This window comes from Notechis scutatus, chromosome 2, assembly GCF_049901735.1.
Source record: "Notechis scutatus isolate UNSWTSFEM ecotype Mainland chromosome 2, rNotScu1.2, whole genome shotgun sequence".
Lineage (NCBI taxonomy): Eukaryota > Metazoa > Chordata > Lepidosauria > Squamata > Elapidae > Notechis > Notechis scutatus.
This window is the reverse complement of record NC_142010.1, coordinates 3,311,406-3,328,599: the sequence shown is the minus strand read 5'-3', so window position 1 is coordinate 3,328,599 and position 17,194 is coordinate 3,311,406. Positions and strand designations below refer to the sequence as shown.

General features: G+C 45.1%; 1 protein-coding gene across 1 annotated transcript in view; it reads left to right on the top strand.

Moving 5' to 3' along the window:
- SKIC2 (SKI2 subunit of superkiller complex) overlaps nt 1–17,194 on the top strand; it is a 56,252-nt gene extending 39,058 nt beyond the window's left edge. Inside the window, exons 21-29 of the mRNA XM_026686902.2 lie at nt 443–580; nt 1,929–2,033; nt 4,451–4,613; nt 6,924–7,050; nt 10,518–10,728; nt 13,817–13,927; nt 14,531–14,749; nt 16,298–16,438; nt 16,851–17,194. Coding sequence (XP_026542687.2) covers nt 443–580; nt 1,929–2,033; nt 4,451–4,613; nt 6,924–7,050; nt 10,518–10,728; nt 13,817–13,927; nt 14,531–14,749; nt 16,298–16,438; nt 16,851–17,051 — 1,416 coding nt within the window. The 3' untranslated portion in view covers nt 17,052–17,194. The remainder of the gene's footprint in view (nt 1–442; nt 581–1,928; nt 2,034–4,450; nt 4,614–6,923; nt 7,051–10,517; nt 10,729–13,816; nt 13,928–14,530; nt 14,750–16,297; nt 16,439–16,850) is intronic.

The following is a 17,194-nucleotide window of genomic DNA, read 5'->3' as shown; positions in this document are numbered from 1 at the left end:
AGGCGTTCTAACTTGCCTCCTGCAAACCTGCACGATGGTGGTCGCTGCAGCAGCTGCCGCGCGGCGCTATTCTGAGCCGCGCAAAGCAGCTGCGCTTTGAATTCTGGCCATAAAAGTGAGTATGGGAGCACGGGCGGGTGGGTGGGCCAACCACAGAGCAGCAAAGAGAACCGATTCGGTCTCCACTGCTCATCGCCGCTACTGGTTCTCCAGAACCGGGCAGAACCGGTCGAATACCACCACTGGACTGGAGGCACGCAGCATGCTGCATCCACGTTTCAGCTGTGTTCACACAATACTTGGAGCCCCATTCGTCAATCCTGGTATAACCTAGCATGTTTTGTGAACTCGGCTTCTTTATGTTAAACGGTTGAGTGGAAAGGAGAAGGCAAGGAGTTGGGCGCTGTATGGCTTCGCTTCACCATCGGTGTCTCCTCACCAGGTCTATGAACACAGAATTGCCCAGCTGAGCAGTATGTTAGCCAACATGGAAATGCCAGACACATCAAGGCAGCTTGGTGACTTACAAGAGTATTATTCTGTAGTCCGAGAACTGCAAGAGATACGGGAACGCATTCAGGTACTGGCTGGAAGAACTGAGGTGTAAGGTTCTTTTCGACCTCTTGGTTTTGTCGTACTTCAGATCCTAGACAAAGATCTCTCAAAGACAGTCTTCCCCCGGGTATAGTATCCTGCTGTTGAATTGGGGATAAATTAATAGACCAGCAAAATACAGTGGACATCATATATTTAGATTTCAGCAAGGCATTTGACAAAGTAGACCACAACCTACTTCTTAGTAAGCTAGAAAAAGTGGAATAGATAGCACCACCACTAGATGGACTCGCAACTGGCTGGCAAACCGTACTCAACAAGTCCTTAATGGGTCTAAATCTACATGGAGGGAAGTAAGCAGTGGGGTGCCACAAGGTTCCATCTTAGGCCCAGTACTCTTCAATATCTTCATTAACGACTTAGATGAGGGAATAGAAGGGGAACTTACCAAATTTGCAGATGATACTAAGCTGGCAGGAACAACTAACACCCAAGAAAATAGGCTCGAGATCCAGATGGATCTTGACAGACCAGAACACTGTGGGAGCGCCATCACTTGAGACTTTCAAGAAGAGATCGGACTGCCATCTGTCAGAAATGGTGTAGGGTCTCCCGCTTGGGCGGGGGGTTGGACTAGATGACCTACAAGGTCCCTTCCAACTCTGATTATCTGTTAAATCTGTTAAATCTGTTAAACCTGCTTATTGTAGGAGTCATGATCCTAATACAAGTTGAGGAAGATGCTTCTAGAAGGCATTTTTGAGGTGGGTCTGGCTAAAGTATTCAGTATTCAGCTTCGGCGTCTGAGGGGTGTGACCCAAGCCAAGATGTCCACCCCTATTTCAAGGGAGGAGGCAACTGTTAAGTCTCACAAAATTCCCTTCCCTTGAAACACTGCAGTCGGGATCCATCCCATCTTACTCAAATCGGGTGGAAAGGAAAGTTTCATTCCAGTTTTTCTCCAAGGTTATTCTTTCCAACTTAATTCATATTCAGCCATCATCATGTCCACCATTAATGGCTGGGATTGATGAGAATTGAGGTTTTAATCTTCCTGGAAAGAACAAGGTTAAGGGGAAGAAGCTGGAATGATGAATCCTTCTTTGTTAGTCCGCTTAGAGGTGGGAAGCTGCATTTCTTGCCTTGCCTCATGGGTTTCTCCCTGAGGGGTCCTTGGTGCTCTCTGAGCTGGCTTGTTTTCTTGAAGACCGTTCATGACCCTAACTGGGCAACACCACTGGCACTGATGACGTTACCTAATTAGGTAATGAAACATCTCCAAGAAAACGCGCGAGCTCAAGAGAGCACCGAGGACTCCCTCGTGTCAACCCCCGAGCTACAAATATTCTCCTTTATGGCTTTTTCCCTTTCAGAGGCGAGTCATGGAATCGATGAATGGATTGAAAGCCCTTTCCGTGGGGCGAGTGATTGTGGTGAACAACCAAGAGCACAAGAATGCCCTGGGAGTCATCTTGCAGGTGGGTCCCGTCGTGTCCACACTGCTCCAGGCTGGGGCTTTACAGATGGAATGGAACGATCTAGGCCAGGGTTGGGCAGTTATGGCCCCCTTAAGACCTGTGGACTTCAACTCCCAGAATTCCTGAGCCAGCTGGCTCAGGGATTCTGGGAGTTGAAGTCCATAGTCCGTAATAAAGGGGCCATAAATGTATAACCTTTGATTTATCCCACACTAGGCTAAGGAACTCTTAACTCACTCAGGCCTGTAGCCCAGTATTTCTTAACCTTGGCAATTTTAGCATTTATGGACTTCAACTCCCAGAATTCTCAGTCAGAATAGCAATAGCAATAGCACTTAGAGTTATATACCGCTTCACAGTGCTTTTACGGCCCTCTCTAAGCGGTTTAATATTGGAGAAACACTTCTCTAACCTGTCTCTATGTGCTCTTTGTTTCTGTATGGTATTTTTTTAAAAAATAAAATAAAATAGGCCTAATGAATGGACTTATTTAGTAAGATTCTCCTCTGGCCAGGCCTAATAAAAGGAGTGCTGATTTAGCAATTATTTCATTTAGCAACCGTTCATTGTTACAACAGTGATGAAAAAAAATAACTTTGCAACCGCTCCTCTCAGTTTACGACCTTGGCAGGTCTGTTAAAGCAAAAGAAAGCTGAGGCTAAACACAGTCAGTTTCCCTCAGTGACTGAATGCCGGTCCCAATTGTGGTCACTAAACCAGGACTTACTTGTACAGGATTCGTGACATGATAAAGGCAACAACTTGAGTCGAAGTTTGGCTCTTGTCCATCTAGATGGCAGGCGTCAAACTCGCCGCGTCACGTTGATGTCACGTGACATATCGCAACATTTTCCTTCGCAGAGCTGGGGTGGGCGTGGCCTGCGCATGACACATCCAGGCCACGAGCTGCCAGTTTGACACCCCTAATTTAGATCAGGAGTCCCCACTCGGTGGACTGTAGCATGCCGGAAACCGGGCATAGCAAAGAAGCGAAGTCCCATCTTTTGTTGTTTTATTATCCCAACTAGCCTATAGCTCTAGGATTCTCAAGCCTCTCATTCAAATGCTAATCAGGCCAGACTGTTCAGTATTCCTTCCTTCCTTCCTTCCTTCCTTCCTTCCTTCCTTCCTTCCTTCCTTCCTTCCTTCCTTCCTTCCTTCCTTCCTTCCTTCCTTCCTTCCTTTCTGTCAAGATTGATTCACATCTATATTTTACCTTCACTCACAGCTTGACAATAATAGGGAGCGGGATGGATGGAATACCAGCGTGGGAGAGTGGTATTCAAGCATCCATTGGCTTCTGTGAGACATTGCTGGCATCTCAAGGACACCCTGAGGAGATGTCATGGCTTGGTTGGCTGTTTCCCGTAACAAAACGTACAGGAGTGATTGGTGGACGTTACAGACTGTGGGTAGCCCGCAGGGAAAAGGAGGGGGGATTACTGTATTTTTCGGAGTATAAGACGCTCTGAAGTATAATACGCACCTAGCTTTGGGGGGAGGAAAGCAAGAAAAAAAAAATCTGCCTCTGTCTCCCAGCGAATTGCCTTCTTGCAGCAAACAGCCAACAGCCTGGTCAGCTTCAGCACAGCCTGATTTGGCACAAGCAGCTGTTTTTTGGCCTCTGCATGCCACATTTTTGGCCTCCGTGCACCCCGTTTTCTGCCCGTTCCAATTCACGCCAGGATGTGGAGGCTGAAAATGGGGTGTGTGGAGGTAGCCGTAGGCTATGGCAATCCCTGCAGCCTAAAACAGCTGATTGTCGATCCAACCAACCATCAGCTGTTTGTGCTGAAGGTGAAACAGGCTGTTTGCTGCTGCAAGGAGGCAGATTGCTGGGAGGCAGAGGCCAAAGGATGGGGGCCAGCAGATGGACAGAGCTTCGGCAACATTCACTATATAAGATGCACAGACATTTCCACCCGCTTTGGGGTATGGAAAAAGTGTGTCTTATACTCTGAAAAATATGGTAACTGTGCTTGCTTTTTGCACGGGAAACCCAGAGCTGGTTTTGCTTCTTCTGTATCAGTGTGGTTTATCGAGTAAAGTTTTATACTCTTGGTAAAAGAATGCCCCAGGAGTTCCTTTTTCTGGATTCGCCAACTGGATAGTTGACACCTTAATTCATCCATCCATCCATCCATTATCTTTTGAGATAGCCAGAGTTGACGGCGATATAAATCGGATGAGGCCCTACTAAACAATCCACAGTTCTCAGGCAGCATCTCCTTTGACAAGAAGGTCTTGTAACTCGCAGGTCTTGTAACCTTGGCATATCTTGTGAGGCGATTTTTCTCCCAGAATTGGGTCCGAAGGTAGAAGACGGGGACGTAGTTCTGCCTGGTGTGAAAGTTGGGCCTGGTGGCTCTCGGGTGCCATTTTGAAACAAAAGATCTCGACCCCTTTCCCTCCTCCAGGTTTCTTCAGACGCAGCCAATCGGGTCTTCAGCACTTTAGTGATGTGTGAGAAGAACTCCATGGAGCGGGACTTGACTGAAGGCCAGGAGTCGAATCCTCCTCCATCTGCTGAGGTGCCTCTACCCGAGGATCTTCTCCACACAAAGCTCTTCCTTCCTGAAGGTAAAGTGATGGAGAACTCAGGACAGGAGTCATTTGGGGGCAGGAGGTTGAGGAGGGTGGGGCAGAATTCATCGAGCAGGGAAACACGATATGACCCTCAGTAAGCTAACACACAAGCGTAATTGTGCCTCTGAAATACAGGTAGTTCTTGACATAAAGTAGTCCGCTTAGTGACTATTCATAGTTACACTGAAAAATGTGACTTATGATCCTTCTTCATAGTAACTGTCAACTGATAAAATATTTCTATGGTCTTTTTAGAGTTGCCAACAGAAAGGGAGGGGGGGAGCAGTGTGGCAAACCGAAAGTGCATTCCATAAATGTTTTCATAGATAGTTTCTAGGCAATTGAAGTTTCAGACACGCAAAATTCTAACTGGAGAGCATGATGGATGACTCTTGGCTATGGATGTGTCCCATTGGAGAATATGAATTACGATACATGCAAGGGGTGGGTGGGTGGGGAAACCAGGGTCAAGGGTGATAATGAATGATGTGTCCCAGAGTCGGCTACACCCAGGCAGTGCCAGACATGTTAACTCCCAATAAATCCTTTTGAAGTTTTGGAAGTTTGGCTCGAGACTCATGATTTAAATGGGAGTAACTGCCGGAATCCTGACAGTTACAACTTTTGCAGCATCCTCATGATCAACGTGAGAAAAAATTCAGATGCTAGGCAACTGGTTCACAGTTATGACCTTTTTCGGTGCCCCAGGATCATGGGAATCAATCCCCTTTTGTGACCTTCTGATAAGCAAATTCAACCGGGAAACCAGATTCACAGAACAACCAGGCAGTGATTCACTTAACCACTGTGGCAAGGAAAGTTATAAAAATGGGGCAAAAATCACTTAACCAATGTCTCACTGAACAACAGAAATGTTGGGTTCAATATTCTTCAGTTCTGACAGGATAGTGGAGAATGGAAGGATTTATAAACTCCTTGCAGACAGCTGGGTCATTTGCATTCTTTTAGAGAGTCACATGGATGTTTATCTGTGTAAATCTGGGCAAATGAGTGTGGATCCTTTTTGGAACTGTTGAGAGGACTGTGTTATAGACTGGAAATAGATGACGTCATATCCCTCCCCCCTCTGTTGAAGAGGGGGCTGTTCAATTTTGACATAGATGGCCTCTTTGACCCCTCTTTCAAGCCAGCGGTTCTCTCTATCCCAAATGTGGTCTTTGCCTTTTAAATGCGGATGGGCTGCTGAATCTAGTCCTAATGGGTTTGTTCTTCTATGTTGTGCCCTGCGTTTATGAAGTGGTGGTTTTGTTTCCCCAATGTACAGAGCTGCCCATGGCTCACTGCATTGTACTGCAATATACCACGTCATTCAGTTTGCGTCTCAGTGTTTCATTCTTGGGGTGGACAAGCTTTTGCCTTAGTGTATTCTTGGGTTTGAAGTGTGCATGTATGTTGTGTTGGCTGAAGATTCTCCTGAGCTTTTCTCAATATTCCTGCAACGTGTGGAATGACAACATTGCTTCGTTGATTGTCCTCTGTGTTGTCGTGTTATGGAGGAGCTTCCTGTAGGGTCTTTTTTTTTTTTGAGATTTGGTGTTCAGAGCATGAAAATTGCCCTAGTTAACTTTCCATTCCCTGGCCCACCCTCCTGTTATCACCCCATTATTCAATCAACATTCAGGGAAGAAAAATTTTGGTAACTGTCCCCTCTGAGGTTCATGAGGTGGATAGGCGCTGCCTTCCATTCCCAGGACCACGGCCTTCAGTCATCTCGGGATTGTACGACTTATCACTTTTGTCAACTAAAAAAAATACTCCTTTGGCCTTTTAGCTGCCAGCGGAAAGGGAGTGGGGGAAAGCAGTGCATTCCTCAAATGCCTCAGATAATTGCCTTGGCAGCCCAAAGCTGTCGACGCGCAAGAATATTGCTGGAGAGTAGTAATATATTATTGATGACTCTTGGCTATGGATGTGTCCCATTGGAGAATATACATCCAGGAGGTGGGGGGCAGACCAGGGTCAAGGGGAAATGAATGATGTATTTTAGTGTAGGCTGCACCCAGCTAACGCCAACTTGGCCACTTCTAATAATTTTTTATTTTTTTTTACTTTGAAAGATGCGGCTAGAGACTTCTGATTTGAATGGAGCTAGATTTGTTGGAGCCCTGACAGCTTTCCTTTTCCCCCAAATCTTTCTCTCAGGTTCCCCCTCTTTCCCCTCTACCTCTCTCAGCTCCCTCCCCCTCATAACGTCTGGCAGACCAACCTGTAGCGAAGCGCAGAGTGGATCGAAAGATGGCAGCAGCTCTGACACCCCAGACTCTTTTCTCCTCTCCCTCACAGGCCCCTGTGGACACACCATAAAGAAACTGGGCCCCGCAGATATTCTGGGCATCACAACGAAAACCCTCCGTGTTAACGCCGAGCGTATCCTGGAGGATTTCAAGAAACGACAAATGCCCAGGTTCAGGTGAGCTGAGATGCGAAATTTTGCTGTTTTCTACTCATCCCTTCCGATCCGGCAAGAGGGCCCTGCTTCCGATGCCACCTGCTAAATTTAACAGAATGATTTGTTTGAGATGGGTGACTTTTATTTATTTATTTATTTATTTATTTGATTTGCCAATTGTTTACAAGATAATAAGTATAAGAGTATACATAGTTGTGAATACATGAAATGGGTACATATATGAAAAATAAAAGAATAAGAGAAACAATAGGACACGGACGGTAGGCACGTTGGTGCGCTTTTATGCATGCCCCCTACAGACCTCTTAGGAAAGGGGTGAGGTCAATAGTAGACAGTCTAAGGTTAAAGTTTTTGGGGTTTGGGGAAGAAACCACAGAGTCAGGTAGAGTATTCCAGACATTGACCACTCTATTGCTGAAGTCGTATTTCCTGCAATCAAGTTTGGTGCGGTTTACTTTGAGTTTGTATCTATTGTGTGCTCTTGTGTTGTTATGGTTGAAGCTGAAGTATTCACTGACAGGTAGGACATTGCAATGTATGATTTTATATACCATGCTTAAATCAGACCGAAGACGGCGTAATTCAAGGTTTTCTAGTTCTAGAATTTCAAGTCTGGTGGCATAAGGTATTCTACAACAGTAGAGGAGTGGAGAACTCTTCTTGTGAAATATTTCTGGACTTTCTCAATTGTGCTAATATCAGATACGTAATGTGGGTTCCAGACTGATGAACTGTATTCGAGCATTGGTCTAGCAAATGTTTTGTATGCTCTGGTTAGTAGTGTGATATTACCAGAGAAAAAGCTACGTAGGATTAGGTTAACAACTCTTAATGCCTCTTTGGCTATATAGTTGCAGTGGGCTCTAGCACTTAGATCATTAGAGGTGAGTATTCCAAGGTCCTTTACAGAGCTTGGGTCATCAACAAGTTCTTGATTATTCAGCTTGTATTTTATTTTCTGATTTTTTTTGCCAATATGTAAGACAGAGCATTTATTTGTTGAGATTTGAAGTTGCCATTTGTTTGACCATTCTGATACATAGTCAAGATCTTTTTGTAGGGTAGCAGTATTGTCTGTGGTATTGAACAGCTTTACGTCATCAGCGAAGAGAACGCAATTGCTCTTAATATGATCACAGAGGTCGCTTTATGTAGAGTATGAAGAGAGTTGGTCCTAGAACACTGCCTTGGGGACACCACTATTGACAGGTACTGGATTTGATAGGACGCCCGATTTTGACCATTTGTTGTCTGTTTGACAGGAATGCTTCTATCCAGTTATTCAGTTGTCCAGAGATACCATAGGATTTTATTTTTAGGAGTAGTTTATCGTGTACCACTGAATCAAAGGCTTTACAGAAGTCTATGTAGATTGCGTCTATTGCTTTGCCCTGGTCGAGTTGTGTTGTCCATATGTTTTTGCAGTGTAAGAGTTGTAGATTACAGGATAGTTTTTTCTGAAACCAAATTGTTTATTGGAGAGTAGGTTATTTGTCTCTAAGTGGAGGATGATGGATTGGTTAATAATTGATTCCATGACTTTACAGGTGATGCAGCATAAGGAGATTGGCCTGTAATTTTCAACTAGGCTTGGGTCTCCCTTTTGAAGATGGGGATGACTGTGGCTTGTGACCATAGGTTAGGCAAGGAGCTGGTCCTGAAAGATTTTTCAAAGATTATGCTTAGAGGTTTGGCTATGGCAGTGGATAGCTTTCTTAAGAAGTAGGCACATATTCCATCCGGTCAATAGATAGAGATGGTTTTAGATTGCGTAGTGATTTTTCAACATTGTCTTCTGTGAAATCGATATGTATTAGATCATTATTGTTATCTGTGGTACGGCTAGGAAATACTGGGCATGATCCATTGCTGTTTACAAATACTGAGCCGAAGAATGTGTTAAAGATGTTGGCTTTAATGGTGTCGTTGTTACAGTCTTTACCATCAGGTCCTAACAAGGGAGGGATGGACCTTGAGTCTTTTAGTTTGTTGTTTACAAAATTGTAAAAAGCACGGTGGAATTGGTGCTTAGAAGGTTTTCCTCTTGTTTAATGTGATAATTGATGCATTCGGTCTTTATCTGGTGGCATAAATTTTTGTATCGGTTTTTGAAATTGGCAACGTGACCAGTTTTGTTTTTCCTCCAGAGTGATGTCTTTTGGATTGAAGTTTCCTTATTGATCTGGGTAATCTGCTTTTTTATCCATCAAATGAATAAATAAACGTGCCTGGGAAATGGCGTTTACGTGAGAAGGACTGGCATTCCTCCATTTTTTTATTCCGGCAACCTGGAGCTCAGTTCTTGGAAAAAAATTTTTTAAAAAAGTGCTACGAAACCAATTGGACAGACACACATCCATGATTGTTTTTTTCTCTCTCTCAATTTCCCTCAGTTTTTCTCAGTTTCTTATTTGAAGCTGGTTGCCAGATGTTTGGAGTTGATCCTCTCTTTGTTAAACATGTCCCTCTCACACCGTAACGTAGGAAAGCAGGCCCCATTATGCCCAAACAACCTTTTTTAAAGAGTCAAAACTCTTGAAAAAGATGTTACGGGTAGTCCTCACTTAGCGACCGTTCAAATTGTGACCAACCTCCCCAGAGCTAATTATGAACAGATTTCAAACTTCTGATGGCCGCACTAACACAACACACACACACACACAGACACATGGTTACAGAATTGCATGTTGGGAGCTTGGCAACTCTAGCACAAATTTACAGCCATTTGCAATGTCCCACAGTGACATAGCTGTGATTTTTGGCTTTTTTTTTTTTTTTTTTTTTGCTGATTTCCAGTGTGTTTCTGGCAAAAAAAAAACCTCCCATTGGGGGAAACATTATTGTTTGATTACTGTGGCACTCGTTTAACAACTGTGATGTTCGTTTAATGACTACCCCCCAAAAGGTCACAAAATCAGGTGCGGTCACGTGATGGCCTGCTTAATGACTACCCCAACTTACAACTGTAGCACTGGGGTCAATTACAGTCATAAATTGAGGACTAGCATAAAACTACATGAAAGTTGGTGATCTTGCCGTAATTTAGCTAGCTTTTCTGTTTGGTGGATTCCACACTCATGATCCCGAACTTGATGTGACTTGGAACACAAGGGAGGTTTTAGAAAAATTCAAGGCACCCAGTTACAGGAGACACCGATTTTCAAGGGTCAGGCATTAAAAACCTACTGTCATCATCTTTTAATGACATAATCCCTTGCTGGATGGAGTCTGGGCAACTGAATGGAGTTAGCAGAGTGTTTTCTGGCCGGATGCCTTTCCTGTCACCAATGCAGAGTTTTGTTCAGCAGATATATTCCCATGGTGCCCAGAGAGAGAAATATCTGCCTCTACCTAGGATCGAACTCACAGCCTCCTGATTGTGAGGCGAGAGCTCCACCTCTAGGCCACCACACCCCTCATGGAAAACCTTCTGTGGCCTCCTTATTTCCCTCTCTCACCACCTGCAGGAATGACCCACCTGGACCATCAGCGGCCACAGCAACCCAGGAGCTGCTGCGTTTAGCGGAGGGCTCTCCGGAAGGCCTCCCGCTCCTGGATCCCGTGAACGACCTCCAGCTGAAGGATCTGGAAGTCGTAGAGCGCATGATCCAGGCTCGCAGTCTGGAGGAACGTTTGCCAGAGTTCCAGTGTGTGCACAGCCCCCTCTTCCACATAGAGGTCAGTTCAGGGCCGGCATTTTGTGGGCAGCTTTGGAAAGGGGTCAGGGCAGGAAGCACCGTCTTCAGAATAATCACAGAATTGGAAGGGACCTTGAAGGTCTTCTAGTCCCACCCCCTTGGTGCAGTTCAGAAGGTACGGGAGCGAGGAGCGTGATTGTGATCCAGAGTTCTGCACAATTGCCAGCCTCCTTGGAACTCTCTCCTGGTGTTTCCCCCATCCCCCCACCTTCTCATTTCTTTTCTTTTTTTTTTTTCAAAAACAGGAAATCACACCAGTTTACCAAGAAATTATTAGTTAGCAGCTACTCCAGCCTTTAAGTTTGCTTCTTTCTTGGTTTTGGTTTGTTTGTCTTCAATTAATATCATTTTTGGTTCTTTTTCAAGCCCTGTTGATCCTGTTGGGATGGTTGGATGTATTGTTTTTGTTTCTTTTTCATTTGTTTGTTTGTTTGTTTGTTTTGCCTTGTAAACTTCTCTGGCCTCTGCTGAGAACAATGGCAGTGTAGAAATAAATTAAAAACCGCATAGGATTCGGTAAAAGGCAGGTAGCATTTTAACTTCTCACACCTAGCAATGCAAATGTATTCGTTCATATTAATTCCAATTTTAAATCTACACATATCTGTCATTTATATTTATCTATCATCCATCCATGCATCTATCTCATCTCATCTCTATCTATGTCTGTCTGTTTTGTCTATCTCATCTCTATCATCTCTATTGATCTAATTTATATCTATCATCTATCTATCTCTATCTAATCTCTATCTAATCTATATCATCTGTTTCTATTAATCATCTAATCTATATCTTCTCTTTCATCTATATTTATCTATATCACATCTATCTATATCTATCTATCTATCTATCTATCTATCTATCTATCTATCTATCTATCTATCTATCTATCTATCTATCTATCCTTCTATCCATCCATCTATCTATCTATCTATCTATCTATCTATCTATCTATCTATCTATCTCTCTAACTATATCTATCCTATTTATCTCTCTCTCTTATCTATCCTATCTATTTATCTATCTCATCTATCTATCTATCTATCTATATCTAACTATATCTATCCTATTTATCTCTCTCTCTCTTATCTATCTATCTATCTATCTATCTATCTATCTATCTATCTATCTATCTATCTTATCTATCCTATCCTATCTATCTATCTATCTATCTATCATCTATCTATCTATCTATCTATCTATCTATCTATCTATCTATCTATCTCTAACTATATCTATCCTATTTATCTCTCTCTCTCTCTCTCTCTCTCTTATCTATCCTATCTATCTATCTATCTATCTATCTATCTATCTATCTATCTATCTATCTATCTATCTAATCTAACTATATCTATCCTATTTATCTCTCTCTCTCTCTCTCTTATCTATCTATCCATCTATCTATCTATCTAGCTATCTATCTATCTATCTATCTATCTATCTATCTATCTAATCTAACTATATCTATCCTATTTATCTCTCTCTCTCTCTCTTATCTATCTATCTATCTATCTATCCTATCTATCCTATCTATCTATCTATCTATCTATCTATCTATCTATCTATCTATCTATCTATCTATCTATCTATCTATCTATCTATCTATCCATCCATCCATCCATCCATCCATCCATCCATCCATCCATCCATCCATCCATCCATCCATCTATCTATCTATCTATCTATCTATCTATCTATCTATCTATCTATCTATCTATCTCTGTCTATTTCATTTATTTCTTGAATTTGTAGATTAGTTACAGTTGGCCAGTTGCAGAATTCTTTCAGGAAAAGATTGGACCACCATTTGTCTGGGATGGTATAAGGACTCCTGGCTTAGCCAGGGCTTTGGATTACAAGACCTTTTAAGGTTCCTTCCGTGAACCATGAATCTATGATTCAGCAGGTCTTTCCCCCTCCTATGCTAGGGGCTTCGGCGTTCTCGGAGGCAAAGCTTGGAGACAGGAGTCAGAATAACAGTTGGAAAGGGACCTTGGAGGTCTTCTAGTCCAACCCCCTGTCTAGGCAAGAAGCCCAACACCACTTCAGACAAATGGTTATCCAACATCTTTTTTAAATCTTCCAGTGTTGGAGCATCCACAGCTTCTGGAGGCAAGTTGTTCCACTGATGAATTGTTCTAACTCTCAGGAAATTTCTCCTTAGTTCTAAGGTTGCTTCTCTCCTTGATTAGTTTCCACCCATTGCTTCTTGTCCTGCCCTCAGGTGCTCTGAAGAATAGCTTGACTCCCTGTAAGCACTGGACTTTTTCCCTTCAACCGAAAAGAATGAACTTCTGAAAGCTAGATATTTCAAAAGGAATCCTTTATTGAAAGGGAGTGAATCCCAGCACTAGTCAAAGCAGAGTATAAGATGTTTCCAGGCATACACCAATAGATAAAGAGAGTTAGAATCCCTCCCCTTATTTTGTGGATTTAGTCAAACAAAGAACCAACATGTTAATTCCCCCCTCCCCTTCTCTGGGAATGTGTCTTAAGAGAGTATCTTCCAGAGCTGGAATTCTTATGGTCCCTTCTCATCTTGTTATCTCTTCAAGAGGTGACAGGTTTCTAGACATCTGGCTCCAATCCTCCAGTTGTATGTCATGTGCAAGTTATACAGAATCAATATAAGATTTAATATATTCAGGTTACATCAAAAGGGATTACTTGTACCAACTTCCCCCGCTTCTTCTTCCATTGAAGAATGGCAGATACATGGATCGGACACTCCCTTTTCTTTGTGGCAACCCCTGAGATATTGGAACAGTGCCATCATGCCTCCCCTAGTCCTTCTTTTCATTCGTCATGTTCTTTGACAAGCAGCAGCTCTGTTTGGGTTTCCTTCGAATAAGGGATTGCAGCCCGGACGTAGAGTTGAAGCTCTTTTCCAGAAAAAAATTAGCAAATATTCAGACAGGCTTGCCCAGCCTGGCCTCTTCCGGTTGCATTGAAAAGCATACTTTCCTCCACACCATGATCACTGGGGATGTGGTCATTCTGCACAAGAGGGCTTCAGATTGGCTTACATCCCTTCTCTCACCTTTCCGATCTCCTCCCTCCCTCTCTAGTTTGTACGCTTCCGAGAGCGCCAACGCGTGTTGGACGAACTAGACCAGCTGCGCTTCCTGCTGTCGGACCAGTCCCTTCTCTTACTGCCTGAGTATCACCAGCGCGTCGAAGTGAGTGCCTCTCTGCAGTTGCATCAAACAGATGGCTGGGGAATTAAGAAATGAAGAAATGGGAGTTCTCGTGTCTTGTGCAGCGCTGGGCCAAGGGGCAGCCTAGAGAAATCTGGTTAATACCTTCGGAGTTTGGGACTAGTTGCAGTGTTTCTCAACTTCGGCAGCTTGAAGATGTGTAGAGTTCAATTCCTAGAATTCCCCAAACAGCTCTCAGTCTCCAAGTGAGCCTTGGTGGTGCAGTGGTTAGAATGCAGTACTGCAGGCTACTTCTGCCAACTGCCGACTGCCTGCCGTTTGGCAGTTCGATTCCGACCGGCTCAACCTTCCATCTTTCCAAGGTCGGTAAAATCATGAGGACCCAGATGGTGGAGGGACAATAGGATGACCGCTTAGAGAAGGCTGTAAAGCACTGTGAAGCGGTCTATAAGTCTATTGCCGTATCAGTCTTAAGTGCTATTGCTATTGCTACAGCATGTTCCTGTGGTGAATTCTTGTCAATTTCATGGAATCGTCAAAGGGAGAGAGTGTTCTCTTTTGTTCCTCAATCCAGAGGTAGAGCTGGTTGGGCTTTTTTTCAGTCTCCACTTCTGGTCACTTCAGGTCCTGCGTTCCCTGGGCTACATCAACGAAGGAGGAGCCGTGGAGCTCAAGGGGAGCGTGGCCCGTCAGATCAGCAACCACGAGCTACTCCTGACGCAGCTGCTCCTGGACAACGCCCTGACCGACCTGCGGCCTGAGGAGATCGTGGCCTTGCTGAGCTGCACAGTGTGCCAGGTCCGCACCCAGGTGGAGCCCCAGCTGCCCTCTGTCCTTCAGAAGGTGAGTGGGGAGTGGGAGAAGGGAGGGAAGTGGGACTACAAGGGAGGAGGGCTTGAGTTGCCATTTAGGCTTCTTCCTCTCCTCCAGTCTTCGTTCGACACCGACATCTCAGGGTTGTTGGCCTCCTGGTGAGATCCAGGTGGGCAGCTACTATGAGAACTGGCTTAATCAACCATCCCATTGGCATATGCGGCAAAAGAAACTCCGGGCACATTATTTTACCAAGAATATAACTTTACTGAGTGGTGCGGTGACTTAGAGGTGGAGCTCTCGCCTCACAATCAGGAGGCTGTGAGTTCGATCCTAGGTAGCGGCAGAAATTTCTCTCTCTGGGCACACTGAGAATATATCTGCTGAATATAACTCCGCATTGGCAACAGGTAGGGCAGCCGGCCAATAAACATTCAGCTCCATTCACTTGTCCTGACTCCACCCCAATGCAAGGGATTACGGGGTCCTTAAAAGACCAAATAATAACTTTACTGATAGATCTGCGATGACCCAAAGGGGTGTGGCCCAAAGGCAAATACAGTCACATAAAAAGAGTCCCTATAGTACCTCCAACTTTGCCCCCAATGTCCAGGTTACCTTCGGCTAGAGAAAAAAACTCCCAGGAACAGTCTTTAAGTGGAGGAAATTCAGTCCGAAAACAAAGTACATACAAACTGTAAATAAAAAGTCCATACAAACCACACTGCAGCAATTAACTTGACAGGGCAGGAAAAGGAATTGCAGACTTGAAAGTCCAACAAAACACACCCAGTTGCGAAGACGCCAGGAACCCAGATAAGCCTTGACAGTACCAGATAATTCACGATTTGCTTTCAACCGTTTGCTGTGCACAATTTCCCTTTTTAAACACTGTGTTCCCAGCTGCAGGGAATGAAGGGAATCAGGGCCTTTCCTCCCCCATAGGCCATGCAACTCACATTGCTCCCTTCTCCGTTTCCCCCCTGCGTGCCCTAGGATGAAGAGGGAGTGGGCCTGGATCTTCCTCCGAATTCCCTCTCCCTTGCTCTACCTCTCCCCTGCTCTGCCCAGCCGGACTTTGCCCTTCCCCAGTTTCTTCCACAGCCAAGAGAGCCACACTCCCACTCCCTGTCAGCTGCTCAACCTCCTCCTCCGAATCAGATTCCGATAGGGGCATGACAGATCCATATAGGCACAGTAGAAGCAAAGCCAGTTCTGAAGTTTTCACATGAAATACTGCATAGCTAAAAAATCTCCCTTCCCCACCGTCTCCAGGCTACCCACTGTCCCTTGTCCACCAATCCAGTGCAATCTCTTTGTTTTGGGAGACAGTCCACCCAGCTCAGAAGGCTCTCATTGATCGACCTTGAGGCGAGGAGACTCTCCCAGGTCCCAGATGGAGCACATGAATTCCTCAGTTCCCTCCCGGCCACCCTCACCTTCCAGTCATAATCCCTCTTCCCTCCTTTCCCGGTTTCCATTGGGTCTGGCTGTTGAGCAAAAGCGCCCAGCGAGTTGGCCATGAGAGTTAGCGTCTCCTGGACGAATCCCCACCTTCTCTCCCTCTTCCTCCTCCAGGGCATAGAGCACATCCGCTTGGTAGCCGAACAGATCGCCCTCCTGCAACGCAAGTGCGGCCTGCAAGAATCGGTCGAGGATTTTGTGGAGCAGTACAAATTCGGGCTGGTGGAAGTGGTTTACGAATGGGCCCGTGGCATGGTAAGGGGTTGAGGCGCCACCGAATACCTTCCCAGTTTGAATGCTCTCATCCCACGGGGGACCACCTTTCCCTCTCTTACCCTTAAGACAGACAAAGCTCCCCTGTGTGTGGAGCTAGTAGAACAGGGGTGTCGAACTGGGTTTCTTCGTGGGTCGGATCAACATTTAGTTCCCCTCCACAGGGCAACCTCAAGCGCCATCTCGGAGAGCCACCTTCACTTTTGTAGCTTTTACTTTCCACCACTCCCCGCAAGCACTCCCCTTCTTCTCAACACACACTCCCCGTCCCCCAGTTTCATATCAGACCGGTACTGAACGCCCGGCGTGAGGTGGCCGTTCTAACCGATAGGGTGCGCTTCCGCCCCGAGAACCAGCTCCAACATCTTCCTTTTCCTTTCCGTCCGTCCCTCAGCCCTTTGCCGAGATCGCCCGCCTGACCGACGTGCAGGAAGGCATTATCGTCCGCTGCATTCAGCGCCTGGATGAAACCTGCCGCGAGATGCGCAACGCTGCCCGGGTGACGGGGGAGCCGACGCTGCACGCGAAGATGGAAGCCGCCTCCAACATGATCAAGAGGGACATTGTCTTTGCCGCTAGCCTCTACACCCAGTGAGGGGTGAGTGGCGGGGGGCAGATGCCGGCTGGACTGGGTCCATTTTGCCAGCCTGGGAAGTTCTTATTCTCCCTTATTCTGACCTCTGAGAGGTTTTGCAATGCATCTGCAGATATGAAACAATAAAAATATGTCCTTGGGGA